This window comes from Pteropus medius, unplaced genomic scaffold (assembly GCF_902729225.1).
Source record: "Pteropus medius unplaced genomic scaffold, Ma_sr-lr_union100, whole genome shotgun sequence".
NCBI lineage: Eukaryota > Metazoa > Chordata > Mammalia > Chiroptera > Pteropodidae > Pteropus > Pteropus medius.
In genome coordinates, this window is record NW_024349797.1 from 17,507,536 (window position 1) to 17,521,967 (window position 14,432).

At 39.7% G+C, this 14,432-nt stretch overlaps 1 protein-coding gene across 7 annotated transcripts in view; it reads right to left on the reverse strand.

Moving 5' to 3' along the window:
* The window catches only part of DICER1 (dicer 1, ribonuclease III), a 66,532-nt gene that overhangs the window by 16,371 nt on the left and 35,729 nt on the right, over positions 1 to 14,432 (reverse strand). For all 7 annotated transcript variants that reach the window (XM_039884136.1, XM_039884134.1, XM_039884138.1 and 4 more), the window contains 12 exons: positions 11,958 to 12,090; positions 10,476 to 10,718; positions 9,756 to 9,910; positions 7,169 to 7,301; positions 6,302 to 6,377; positions 5,601 to 5,740; positions 3,647 to 3,826; positions 3,213 to 3,426; positions 2,859 to 3,012; positions 1,733 to 1,915; positions 1,357 to 1,462; positions 351 to 526 (listed from right to left, as the gene is read on the reverse strand). In XM_039884136.1, coding sequence (XP_039740070.1) covers positions 351 to 526; positions 1,357 to 1,462; positions 1,733 to 1,915; positions 2,859 to 3,012; positions 3,213 to 3,426; positions 3,647 to 3,826; positions 5,601 to 5,740; positions 6,302 to 6,377; positions 7,169 to 7,301; positions 9,756 to 9,910; positions 10,476 to 10,718; positions 11,958 to 12,090 — 1,893 coding nt within the window. The remainder of the gene's footprint in view (positions 1 to 350; positions 527 to 1,356; positions 1,463 to 1,732; positions 1,916 to 2,858; positions 3,013 to 3,212; positions 3,427 to 3,646; positions 3,827 to 5,600; positions 5,741 to 6,301; positions 6,378 to 7,168; positions 7,302 to 9,755; positions 9,911 to 10,475; positions 10,719 to 11,957; positions 12,091 to 14,432) is intronic.

Here is a 14,432-nt window from a genome sequence, read left to right on the forward strand (position 1 = left end):
AATCGAGTTTTATAAGACGAAGCAGTCTTAGAATGTCGGCACAGGAACAAAAGACTGTTTTCATTTTTCACTTCAACTGCCACCACGGAGGGAAGAATAATTACTTTTGTCCTTAGCATCTCATCTCCCTCTGTAACTTCACAAGAACACAGGCCTCGAAGACTCCAATATACAGATTTTCACTTAGGAATCGAAGGATGCACTTATTTCATGTATTAGACATCCCTGTTTTCTTATTAATCTTTTAAGAACCATTTTATATAAAATTAAAGGTTGAACTTAATTTAGTTCTTTTGCAAATAGGATTTCAGATTTCATGGCCCGTATTCTGGCAGATGGCACAGGCATACCTAAAATCCACAGGAAGTGATCTGACTCCCACGCCAGCATCGCTGGCTGTCTGGGCTCTTAGCTCCTCTGCAGTCAAAAGGCAGTGAAGGCGATAAAGGATGCTGGGGAGACAGACTGCTTTTCTCCACAGTGATGCTGGAATTGGATGTATAGCACAGAGTTCTGGAACCAGTATCTTTGAATGTGAAAAGATGTGAACAGATAAATATGAAGCAAACACATAAAAGAATGAAAAACCAATTTAAAATCAATTTGACTAATGAATAAAGATAAACATCGTTAAGTACTAGCAAATCTTATTTTTTTCAAAATTTACAAAAAGAATCCTGTAGGGCCAAGTGCAATTTATCCTAGGAATTTATTAAGGATGATTTCATGATATAATTGTATCAATAGACCAAACATTGATATTTGGTCCAGATACAAAAAGCAAAACTGAAGACTGCGACATGAGAGAGCAGCAGGGGTGCGGGGTGAAAAAGGGACAGGATTAAGAAGTATAAATTGGCAGTTACAAAACAGTCACAGGGATGTAAAATACAGCATAAGGAATCTAGGCAACAGTATAATAACTACGTATGGTGTCCGGGAGTAACTAGACTTGGTGGGGGGTTCACTTCATAAGGTATATAAATGTCTAACCACTATACTGTACACCTGAAACTAATACAATACAGAAGCTTAACTGTAGTTGAAAAATAAAAAAATAAATTAAAGAATATTTTAAAATAATCCTTGAAGGCCAAATGGGATTTATTTTAGGATTTATAAGGATTATTTCATGATATAATTGTATCGATGGACCAAATATAAAAGCCAAACCTCTCACACTGACCAAAAAGACATTCAAATAAAAGTCGACACATAGTATTAGTTAAACCAAAACAAAACCTACGGGTTGAGCAATTTCCAAAATATTCGCAAGCCACTCAGTTCACCTGCCAACAGAAACTGCAAATTTGTCTTTCCAAATAGTAAGTCACGCTGAGGACCTTAGCTCGTTACCTGTTTGTTCTGCAGACTTTCCCATTTGGCTTTCCTTTTTTCAGCACTGCTCAGAGGAAGAGCTTTCCCCTTCTGATTCAAATGGCGAGGTGTCAAAAGATTAAGTCTATAAAAATTGCAAAATAATTTTATCAAACAGACAAAAACGAGCACAATCTCGCAGCGACTTGCCAACTTTGGCAGGCCTACACAGCACCCGAAGAGCTCATCCAGACTGCAGGGCCCGGGGCCACACCCGGCAGTCCCACGTGCAGAGGCTGTCCTGCCTGCCCAGCTTACAGGTGGGTGGTAGGGATGGAGAACCTCTGCAGGTGCCCCCTGACCTCTGGGAGAATGCCTCAAGTGAAGCTGAAACGTCATTTCGGAAACGCCTTACCTTGAAGATGTGTGGTCCACATCCAGCAGTGGCTGGTTGAGATTGGTCAGGTCAAGGTTATACTTTGTTTTATAATATTCTGCAAAAGTTTCATACTCAGGGGAAGGAAATTTACTCAGTGGAGTAAGATCAGTGTACACATCAGCTACATAAAATCGATGAGGCTGATCGAAATTTCGATATCTAAAAAAAGAAAAATAATCAGTGACTTTTGTGTTTAAATTAACTATCCTCAAAACGACTGTTTTTAAGACAGAAATGCACATTATGATTTTCAAGTAAGAGTTCAAAAGGTTAAAAATAAATAACATTAACAAAAACTTCAATTCTAAATAATATATTTCAAGTGGATTTGAAACAAGAACTCTTTGTATCAAGCAAAAATGGACTGACTCCCTCTTCTCTCTACTTTCCTATTATCCTACTCTACTACTGACTAGTCTAAATATCTAGACTTCGATATCACATGAATGCAAAACGGCACCTTTAAGGACCTCTTAATTTCATCAATACAAACTGTATGGGAAACTTCCAATATCCAAACTGAGTAATGTACTAATGCTAAACATGAAAAACACTTGTCATATGAAATGTATTACTGTACCATTTACAATTCTGATGGTTTGATGATATAGTAACACTTAAAATATAGCTTTGAAGTACAAAAAGAAAGAATTAGTACTCTAATTCTTTGAAAACTGCCTTTACTGAATTTTATTGCTAAAAATCTCCATCCTCTAAGTTTTTACAAAATAAGAAGGAAAGCATTCTGATTTACTATTTTCTTTGCACTTAATAACATTACAAATAAAAATTTTAAGAAAGGAAATATTTATGACCAAATTCTAGAAGACTTTGGGATTAAAAGGATGGAGATTTTAAGAAGAAAGTTTATTAATACCATTCAGATTATCTAACCTTCACCAAGTAAAATACCTTCACCCAGAGTTTAGGTTTCATTTTTAAGGATGTAAATTGGCGAAAACAGGTCCACCATGAAGCGAGATCTAAGTTTCCCAGTAGTAGCATCAATGTCAAAATCAAGCCCACCCACATTCCCATGTGAGCAAGTGAATCTTTAGAAAGAAAGTGTCACCACCACTTTGCTTTCCACTTAAATGCCTACCTTGGAATGATCACTGCATCCTGGTAATCTTCCAATTTAAAAACAAAGGGTGTTTCTTTTGAATACTTTGTACTGGGAATGCCTATGCGAGCTTCAGATTTCTCAATATCTTCCATGAACTTAAAGTCAATGTCCAAAGTGCTGGAGTCATTAACTTAAGAAAGAAAAAGACTCTTTAGCTTATAATAAAATAACACAGATAAGATTCTCACTTAAGCTATATATTTATATGTGTCTACTTTAGAGTTATCAAAGTAAGAGGTTTCTGTAGTATATCCAATAAGCTAATTATCCAATAAAACTTGCAATTTTTAGCTAGTAAAAGTGAACGCTTTAGAGTCTGCATCTTCTTACCAACATTCAGAGGTAGAACACAGTAAGCCGAATCAGCGTCTGTGGGTTTAAACTCTAGTGCAGGTTTTTCAAGGCGAAGAATATGTGAGAATATATACTGGTGGAGTCTTGTGATCAACTCGAGCATTTGTAGAGACAATGTGAAACCAGACTTCTTCAACTCAATAGATATGGTCACCTCTCCAGAGCGAGTATACACGGGAAAGTGCGGAATCTTAGCAAAAATAAAAAGCACCCCAAAGTTAACAGGTGGTTTATTCCTTTATAAATATATAAGTTCAAAAGAGGAACGATGCTTCCTATCAGAGAAAAGATACCTCGATTTTTAAGTATTAAACACACTGAGGTAACGAAAGGCAGTTATTCTTAAGTAGTTTCTCCTTTTTAAAAAGATGATTATTTTTGATAGAAATTGTTACCCTGAAGAGTCTCACCTGAGGTATGGGTTTGGCTGTCAGTATTCCGAAGCATCGTGTAGTATCCTCGGGGGGATAAAGCTTCCGCCTTCTGAAGTTGAGCTCATCAGGCAGCGGTGTCGTGAGAACCATCCCTATCACATACAGGTAACAGGGCTGATCGGGTCTAGGGTAGCTATCCCTCAGACATTCTGGAATCTAGAATTGGGAAGAAAAATTCAGCATCAAGCTCAAGTCTAATGGTCTCTTTTCCAGATGTTGGCAAGGAAACAAATTTATTCCTGGATTCACCAAATGCTGATAAGGAAAAGCTAAAAGGGTAGCCGAGGCACAGGACCTCCTAGTTACTTAACCTGCTGGAGAGTAAGCACATCTCAGGTCTAGGATGCAAGGTGGCCCACGTTCACCTACCTTATAATGCACTGCTGACTATAAGGCTAATGCCAAAATTAGACAAAACGAACACTGTAGGGTCTTTTTTATTTAAAAAAAAAATACTACTCATCTGATCTATTTCTTTTGGCTCGAGAACTCTTTTCTTCCTTGAGTCTTTATTCACTATAGAATATAATAAAGGCAGGTGAATTTTTAAAAAGCCCACATGATACTATTACTCAGATAACCTTTATTAACATTTTGATATACTGTATCATCTCCAGACGTTTTCCTAGGTATCAATGTATATAAACATACACACGCACATATTATTCATTACAAATGGAATCTCAAAGACGGTGGCGCAGCCTGATTTTTCTCTCCGATTTCTATGTGAGTAGAAAATGAGACTATCTTTCAGGGTTGATATGAATCAGTATCATCATTTTTAATGGCTACCTACCTCATTATATGAGTAAATCATAACTTAATCTGAAATTGTTTCTAAACTTTCAACATCCATCCAAGCCCGCCCAATAGAATCCTTCAGTTTCTGAGACTCAGTGACAGAAATGATTATAGTTAAAAGGCAGAAAAATGCTGGCTTAGCAATGGTTATAATTAGTCTCCAATAACACAGAATATACCTATTAATTAAACAGGATGTAAGGCAGTGCTATGCTTCTCAAACACTTAGTAGTGACGTATGTCACATGCAATTAGTCCAGTTATCTTTGGGGTAAATGTCAACAGTACATTTACAGGACCTCTTAATTTCATCGGGGTATGAGGGAAACCACCATTTCAAGAAAATGGGTAACATTCATGATTTCTGAATAACTGACAAGATTCTCAATCTTGAAACTGCTTAGCTGTGCAAATATTTTTAAAGTAAAACTTCAATAAAACTACAAAAATGAAATAAAAGGATGACACGTTTAGGCTAAGATGAAAGTACACAGCAAAATTTTGCTTTTGCTTAGGGTTCTTAGCGGTAAAAATGTTAACATCTTGTAATTAAGTAAGCCCAGGATGGCTATAACTAGAAGTCGCTCTCGAGGTTATTTTAACGCACGAAACCTGCTAGCACGCCACAGATCGAACTAGAGGCCACACGCTGAAATCCTGATTCTGACTCCGAGCAGGCCACATCTTAACTCCTGACAAACAGGTGTCCTCATACCTGCCGGTGCACCCCTCACCTTGATCGGGCATCTTTTCACTTGCCTATTTTAGCATACAAAGCCTCTTTTGTCTTAGCCCCAAACGAAAGTAAAGCAAGACTCCTACCACTACAATGAAGAGAACAGAGGTCTCTTTAAATGGAATAAACTCATTCTGGATAGAATCTGAAAGATGAGGCCAAGAACCCTTTGAGAAGAAAAACCAAGGTGGCGTCTGAAGTGGGAGAGAGTGCGCAGGGCAGGAGCGAGAGTGAAGGGGCTGGTCAGAGGGGTCGTCAGTGGAGAAACGCGCGAGGTCCACAGGGTGGGCCAATCACAGGGGCTTGGAAGGCAAGCTGAGGCATCTGGATGTGACGTAGCAGGAAACAGAGTCAGAAAGGCCCGGTTTCGACATAGTTCTAACCGATACTAACTGCTTTGGGGTAGCACTGCCTGCGTTTTGTGGAGCCCGGTCTGCCTGGGACACTGGTCTCTTCCTCATCATGTAAGTCAAGCTCTTCTTCATATTTAACGGTTTCTTTCCCAACCGGCATCAAATGGTCATCCAGTTCCCCTAAGAGATTTAAAGAGAATTAACATTTACAATCCAAAATTTGCCAAATTAATTTGTAAATGATACAGAACAGCACTGTTAGGAAGCAATCTTTACCTTTAATCGTAAAAAAAGTAACCAGATGTGATACCTAAGGAAAAGTCTATGTTGGCATTCCCTTATTCAGCGTGAGCAGAATTACAAACTCTTGTTCTAAGTTTCAGAAATAAAAACCATCACTTTATAAATGCCATGGAAAACAAGTCTCCCCATTTTAAAAAAAATGGGTGAATTTTACACTATATAAATGTGAGACTGATATATTAACACATTCGTGATTCAACAGTACGAGAAAAACCTTTATGTATTCAAAAGGCATCAGAAAAGAAAGCGAAAAACTACAGACAGCCGCTGCAACGCAGGTACGCGGCGCAGCCCCGCCCCCACCAGTCAAGGCCACATGGCAAGGGCGGCAGGTTCACAGAGCCGCAAAGTCCACGGAGACCTCTAAAGTCCTTGCTATGCTTGTTTTACACTGTTTCTAACTTCAGTTTTATTTGCATGTGCTTGTCAAACACTTACCAATTTTGTGCAGTTTTTCACAGCAAATGAGCGCTACGACTCTTTCGGCTAGGCGTGTACAGCTCATCGGTGGACCCTGAAAGTAAAAAAACCATTGTCGTCACATATGCACATAGCTATGTTAACACCCAAAACATCCATGAAACCGCTGCCCCAATACCTTCAGAGTTAAAATTTACCAGAGCAAAGTTCTTTATTTTAAAAAACGTCAGCAAGATTTTAAAACTCCTAATCTCCGTTTGTGAGATAGCCATCTCTAAAAATCTTGCCCAGTAAAAAACTAAATAAGTTATAACTAAGATTTGTCAGTATTGGTGAATTTAAAGCTCGATAAGATTTTAACGTATCTTATTTTCACTAATCTACAAATATGTAACCGAAAAAATAAAGACATCAGGATGTGACTATAACACACACGTTAATGGCTCGGAACTGCTTTTCACACACAGTGGAGACCAATCATCTTGGAATATCTGGAAATCTGCATTGGGACCGGGGACAGCAGTTACACAAAGGCAGATTTTCAAGTCGACAACAAAATAACCAGAGCGGCCCAAGCATATTTCATGAATTCTGTGTCACTACATTATCTAAGCCACAGCTGAATGATTCTGTCAGAAATGTTCGCACTGATAAAATCGGAAAGGAAACTTCAGAGGTCAGCTATTCCACTCCTGAGTCTGTAAGCTACATAGTCTACTGAAGATTTGAACATGTGTGTAGTTGACTGCAAAAGAGATTCATAAATCTACTCAGTAGATTTAAAGCCAGATTACCTATAAATCACATAGGCTTGGAGAAGCTGAAAAAAAGAAAAAACATTAATGACATACATTAAAGGCACAAACGTTTTTTTCCTAAACTTACAACAATCGAGGCTCGAAGAGGTGAGTTAATTGGCAGATAGAGAGTTGAATAAAATGTCCCATCAGGCAGCTCTCGGGTTCTGCATTTAGGGGCCAGATGAGTGAACGGATCACTTGGTAATCTAGCACAGTATCTGTGAAGAAACAGAAATTCCGACGCTGAACTCACACGTGAGAGACCGATGAAAACCACTGTATTAACATTCACATCTCAAAGTCTGACTTCTGTCGCTGTTCCCTGCCACTGCACTGGTATTTACACGTGGAATGTGAGCTCCGTGGCTTCAAGCTTTCAGTAAGACGGAAGGACTTTGTGCGACAATGTTCTGCCTATGCACTGTTCAACGGCGCAGCCACCGAGCGCCTGAAACATGGCGAGGGCAGCCACGGAACAAACTTTTCATTTTATTTAATTTTAACTAAAATTGAAATTTGAATTTAACTAGCCACATGCCTAGTGCTACCATACTGGACAGTGCAGAAAATATCGTTCTGAGCCCGTTAAGAGACCACGGAGCCAGTGCTTGCTCCTTACACTGGCCGGCCACGACAGGGCCCTGTGCGAGGCAGGCAGCAGAGGGTGGAGGGCCAGCCCAGCACCAGCACAGAGGACGCGAGGATAGGACGTGGAGCGGCAGCACAGGTGAGTGCTGCAGCCGGGTGAGAAGCTGCGAGCGGGTGTGAGGCCAAGTTAAGGAGGCTGCTGGGACAGAAGGGCGCTGGACCGGGCAGCAGCCCTGCAAGGTCGGGGCCTGGGCACTCGGGGCACCCAAACATGGTGGCGGCCCTGCGGAGTGGTTGCATACTGGGAAAATGGACGCAAAATTATTTGGAAAACAATGGGAATCATATTTCTCATTACTGAAGAAGTCAGGATCAAAGATGGAAAAGAGGAAAGCTAGAATGAACCCTCCCGTGTCATACTAAAAACGGAGGTAATGTCAGATAGGTAGTCAGATACAGAAACAAATATAAACATGTATGTGAATATCCATGTGCATATGCATAAACACGTGTTCTAGCTCTACCTGCTAAGGAGCCTGGCAGCAGCGATATTCAGTGGCAGTGAGTACACCTAGTGGTTTTTAAAGACCACTCATTCTCCACTAAAAGGAACCAAGGCCTTCTGGAGAAACAGCCAATCTCTAGGCTGAGTCTAGAACATTTTGATAGGCCATAAATAAGGAAGTATTCGAAGAATCGTGGTGACATGTTAAAAAGACACAGAAGCTAGCTTGAAGGGGCTCTTGCTGGCCAAATCTGAGATAATTTTAACATCAAAATAAATAATAAATGACAGTAACAGAGTATAATCCATGAGTCCATTAGTTCGCACTGAATGAAAAACTAAAAAGAATAAATGGAAAAAAAGCAAAAACGCTTTCTTACAGTAGAACGCCAACTAATAAATGCAGAAAGGGAAATGGAATTAGAAAATCACCATTCTGCAGTTATCACAAGAATAATCAATTCGGGCAACAAACATCAATGGATACTTAAAAGTAATGGGCGAAACTGGGAAGAGAAACAAATTTTACTTTCAAAGTATCTCCCCAGAAAAATCAATCACTAATTATAAAGGGGAAAGGTAACTTGGTAGTAGAGAGAGCTGGCAGACCTACGTAAGTGACCCAAGTCACCACCACCAGCAAGAGCACAAATCGACATCAAGGAGGCCTGATAAAATGAAATGAGGAGAACGCAGCACCACCTCTGTGATGTGCTGGCCCCAAAATGCATCACCTGGGTCTAATCACGAGAAACATCGTATAAACCCAAATGAGAGACAGACTACAAAATGACTAGCCTGCGCTCTTCTGAAAGCTTCAAGGCCGTTAAAGTCGAGGAAAGACTGAAGAATGCTTCCTGGCTGAAGGAGACTAGAGATGATGGGAAAATGGATACGACCCGCCATCCTGGACTGGGATTCTTTCTCTACAAAGAACTTCTCATGAAATCTGAATGGGTCTCTCGCTGAAGGGTGTATGGGAGTTCTCTGTAGTATTCTTGCAACATTTTAAAGTTTGAAATTGCTTCAAAATTAAAAGTTAAAAAGAAAACCTCACGCTTGCTGCTCCTTTATTTTGCCCCTGCATGCAGTTCACCCTGATGCGAACGTAAGCTAGGTATGTACCTGCCTTCCTTAGTTCTTGGAAGTGTTATCACCAACTCAGGGCGAAACAAATCAGAACAAACTCAAAAATACAAGTTAATTTATCACAATCTTAAATCACCGCTGACGGAAAATTCGACATTCTCCAACATTCACAACACAAAAACAAATTTCAAATTGCAGAAAAATATTAGTGAGCACTATAAAATTAAATTAAATCTAATTAAAATAAGCACACCTTCATTACATCAGTCTTGTCAATGAGAACTAAACATTTATTACTGCATAATTCTGTTTTTGCTTTTTGACCAAAAAGAATGAATGGAAAAAGCAACTTCTTTCCCATATCTAACTATTACAAATGGAAAGACTGGTGATTGTTTGCAAAAGGTATTCAGCAATACAATACTTATAGGTTTAGACTTAGGTCTTGCAATACTCACAGACTTTCCAAGCAAATGAGTTCAGGCCATACCTATTGATGTGTCCGATGGCTGTGTTGATTGTGACTCGTGGACCACCATCATCGGGCCTCAACACGTATGGTGGGAAAACATCATCATCATCCACAACGGGCTCAACCTCAGTCTCACCAGTATCAACTGACTTGGAACATTTATTTCTTAAGATCTGAACATTTTAAAACAGAATGTATGAGGAGAACAAATGCCTCCTCTGCCACATGTTGGCTGTCTTCCTCTGCACCTACAGAAAAGGCTCCTCTGACGTGAGACCTCTCTCTCCTAAACACACGTCAGTACCCCAAAGTCATCTGCTCAGAAAGTTCCTCCCAGTGCACTCCTCCCAGCCCAATCATGCGGAGATGCTCATTGCACAGGTATAAGGTTTATGCTGTACTGCGCGCATGCACACGACTGCCTATCTTGCATGAGTACAGGAGCTATGCTGCCATTCTCAAATCACTCTATGACTCAGTCGACTGTTACTACTGTCCACACTACACTTTCCAGGTATTCTTCCCCAATTATCCATCCAATCATTTTCACTATTTTTACTGTGAGTTTTCAAACACTCCGTAAAGTACCGCTGGCTCTCTGTAATTATGTTTGACTTTCTCATGATGTGTACACTGCACACCACTATTAAGACTATTCTCTGTAGACAGACCGTTTTTATCTATTTACATGCTCATAAAAAATAACTTAAGAATATCGTATTAATTTTTGGATCCTACCTTTTCAATAGCTTTGTACGTTTTCAGGTCTTCTTCAAAACTTTTTATTTTGTCTGTATCTGCTAACATTATATAATTAGAGATCGGTGCCCTTGCTCTCCCTTTAGATTGAACATAGGATCGATACTCTGTGGGCAAATCAAAACGAACCACCAAGTTGCATTTTGGTATATCAACACCCTCCTCCACAATACTTGTTGCAATAAGCAGGTTAGTCTCATGTGCTCGAAATTTCCTAAGCACCTGAAAAAAAATCCACCAAAAAAGAGCAATTCTAAGAACATTACCAAGGAAAACGATGTAGTAAAAATAAGTGACAACTGTCAGTGACACATACTCTGAGCGAGCTAAATCTTTAAGATTACGAAGAGGACATCGAACAAAACTCAAGATGCATGAACACATGGGCAAAGAAACTCCGAGTTAATGACTATTTTTCAACCGCATATGACTTGAAAAATCAAAGTGCCTTTCAACTTACAGAAGTGCCCTCTACAAACCCCAGGAAGCCTGCAGGGCGAAGGGGCTGGCCTCCTTAACAACCACAAAAGAATCTAATCGACACAGTGAGTGACCAAACGAATACACTTCTGGAGTCCTGTTGACACTCCAGCCCTCCAAAGAGGTATCTTAGGTCTGGAGACCGAGCAACATCCCTCCAAAAATGTTAACGTTTCAGTAAAATCCCTAAGTCACTTGGAATTAAAATTATAAGCAAGGCTTCACTTATTTTCTGAATTTTAGGAATTTTCAATTTAAGAAATCAGAACAATTTAACGAAGTGAAAACTTTTTTCATACTAGATTTAAAATAATATTGTATCGCGATCCAGGATAGGTTCAATGATAAAGTGAGCTGAGTTTTTGGGCAGATCTAGCAGCTCTGTCACTGGTATCCCCAAAGCTGGAATATTATCAAAAAGCTACGATGTAGAAAAATGGCGTCAATGTGAATTATTCTGCTACTTTTATGTTAAATAACAGTTAAAATAAAGACTTTGGGTTTGCAAGCTGAAACACCATATTGTTTTCGCATATTTACAATGCTGTTTCCTACATTAAAATCTTTAAAAGCATGAAAAAAAAATAAGCCAAAATCTATATGGAAAACAAAACATTTTCCAGGAAAAATTTTCAGTCTGTTGCGCTTCAGAGTCCTAAGGAGTCAACAGGAGTTATAGTTACACATGCTGAGCTTCTCTGTAAAATGCAGTTGTGTGCCTGCCGTCAGTCCAATAAAGGAAAATGAAATGGCTGATAGCAGTTAAGACAGAAAATTGATTCGCCAGACAACTATTCTAATGCTGTATTTATGAATCACTACAGAGTTACCTCTCAGGAGACAGCTGCTCTAATTATGAGCAGGTATTCTACATTACAAGGAAATGCTCAGGAACTATGAAGAAAGGGGGTTCCGACAGGCAGAGTCTGTGAGCACATGTCCTGAAAGTTGTCATTTTACAATTATTCTAACTTAAGTTACCTCTTCCTGTTTTCTGAATTCCGCTTCCATCTGTTTGTTACGAGGCTGATTCTTGCCGATGCCATGTCCAGTTATAAAATTGCTGCTGATGTAAGCCAGCTCTGGATCCTGTTTGCCAGCTTCCTTTATCAATCTAGGAAAATTATATACATTTAGAAGTTAAGCACTGCTGAGGGGAAAATAATTTAAGCCTTTGTTTGTAAGGGCTCCCTTAAAATGGAAATACATGTATTTTTTTGCCAACGTACCTAACAAAACGATCTTGGTATTTTTTTTCGACTAGCTTAAACAGAAATCACGCCACTCTTCGCTGAGTAGAACTGTGGACCAAATACTTATAACACCAAGAACAGAGTTTCTTTACAATGATGACTGAATGGTCACAGGACCGCAAACTTTCTAATCTGGCAGTGGTGACGCAGTAGAAATGTGGCCTGTGGCAGCAGCCACGCCCATGTCGCTATGGCCACGCTTACGCAGAATACACACCAAACACCCTGACGTCCAGGGGAGAATTTCCACGGCGAAGGAAACCCACCCCCTCCGCGTGTAACGAGAGTTCCAGCTGTGCGTCCTAAGAAGCCTGGTTAGTTTTTCCAGTCTCACCCCAACACCCTGTGTCGCCGGAAGTGGAGCCCCAGAGAAGAAACACCTGCATCTACTGATAAGCACCTTTATTCCTAGCACCGCCTGTTCCCAGGCACTGATCACAGTTCTGCATAACAGAATACGGACTTGGGCACAGCAACGCCAGACCCCACCCCACCCCATCATGAAAGAGAAAGACTCCGGACTCTGGTCCCTCTCCTGGCCTGCTCCTGTGCGTTAGCCAGAATGCCCACACCCCGGGGCTGGCCTTCTGGCTAAGAAACGGAAAAGAGCTACAGGATGAGATCGCATTACCCGGTACGGAAGGTTAACAGTGCTGCCATTACAGCTATTTTGGAAATATCCACATTCAAAAACTCAGCACACAGGATAAATGGTTCCACACCTGATGTAAGTGATTCCATACGGCTCTTCTGAAGTCATACAACATAGCAAAAATTCCTAACAGAACACTGCATTTTTAAGTCAAACCATTCTTTCCTTCTTCTGACTACATGAAACAGACTAATATCAAAGAGCTGGAAGAAACCCTGAGTGGCCATCGAAAGTATCTTCCTGCTTCCACATCGGCAGAACCGGGCACGTCCAGGTTAGTCTGAGGGCCTGTCTATAATTCAAGTACTCGAAATGTTCAGAATCAGAAACTTCCATCATATGTTCCAAGCTCTGCTTCGTCACTATAATAAACTTACGTCAGTAACAGAAAGCAACGTGACATGCAAACGAATAGCATGCCCCAAAATCTAAACTATGAAGTTATCTTAGAAATAATATGTACTTCCAAATTTTAGTTTATATAAATAAGCATCAATGTAAATGCAATAGAGGAAAAAAAGAAAATGCATTTAAAGTTACTCCTAATTAGGCAAAGAATGTATTTTACTTTGCCAAAATGATCAATCTGGCAGACTTCAATTAACTGAGAAATGCGAACGCTAAATTTATTTCTCCTTAATGAAACTCATATCCATACTGCAAAGAACAGACAACATGCACATTTGTAAACAAAATCCCTTATAAGCAATAATTAAATGCTACATACACAGGCTGACAACGTTTAGACAAAAATTTTCTCTACTAAGAGAGGCTTAATCACGTGCCTTTGACAAAGCTACAGGCTTCTGGAAAAACAAAACAGGGCGCTTACCAGTGAGTCACACAGACTGCCTGTAGTTTCATGGTACCACAGAATTGGTAAGACAAAGTCTGTTTCTTTTGACTCTCAACACCGAATTTTACTTGAGTTGCTCTACAAGCAAACTGATCGGCTAGCTGTTCTCTAGTGCACAGAGCTTCTGAGACCATCTGCAGTGAAGAACTGGTTTTCTTTCCTAATTTTGAACCCATCATAGATCAATATTTTTATAAATTTCAATGAAAATTAACTACTAACAAAATGAAACTTATAAAGCATTACTGTTATATTATGTTCAGCAGACACAACTGTCAAAACTAAAGAGTTTCAGGGTGCTTACTCTCAATCTCTGTACCTAACTCACCACAACTGGCACAAGCCCACAGACCACACTGTATGTACATGCACATTGCCTCCCCGATTATATTGGAAACAGCATGGCTAAAACCAGGAAATATGTATGCTATATTCCAAAAACTAGTAGATGCATTTTTGAACACTGTGATTTGACTAAATGTGCGAATTTATACAGACAACCATGAGGGGGAAAATCTTCAAAGATACACACATATCACTTGAAACATCTACCAGGTACTGACGCATGTTATCACCAATACCTTACTCCTTATATTTACTTATTAGTGTGAGAAAAATCGAATGTAATTCCTTTATGACCTTACCCCCCAAAAAACAACTATCGTAGTTATAACACACTGATACTATCTTCCCCA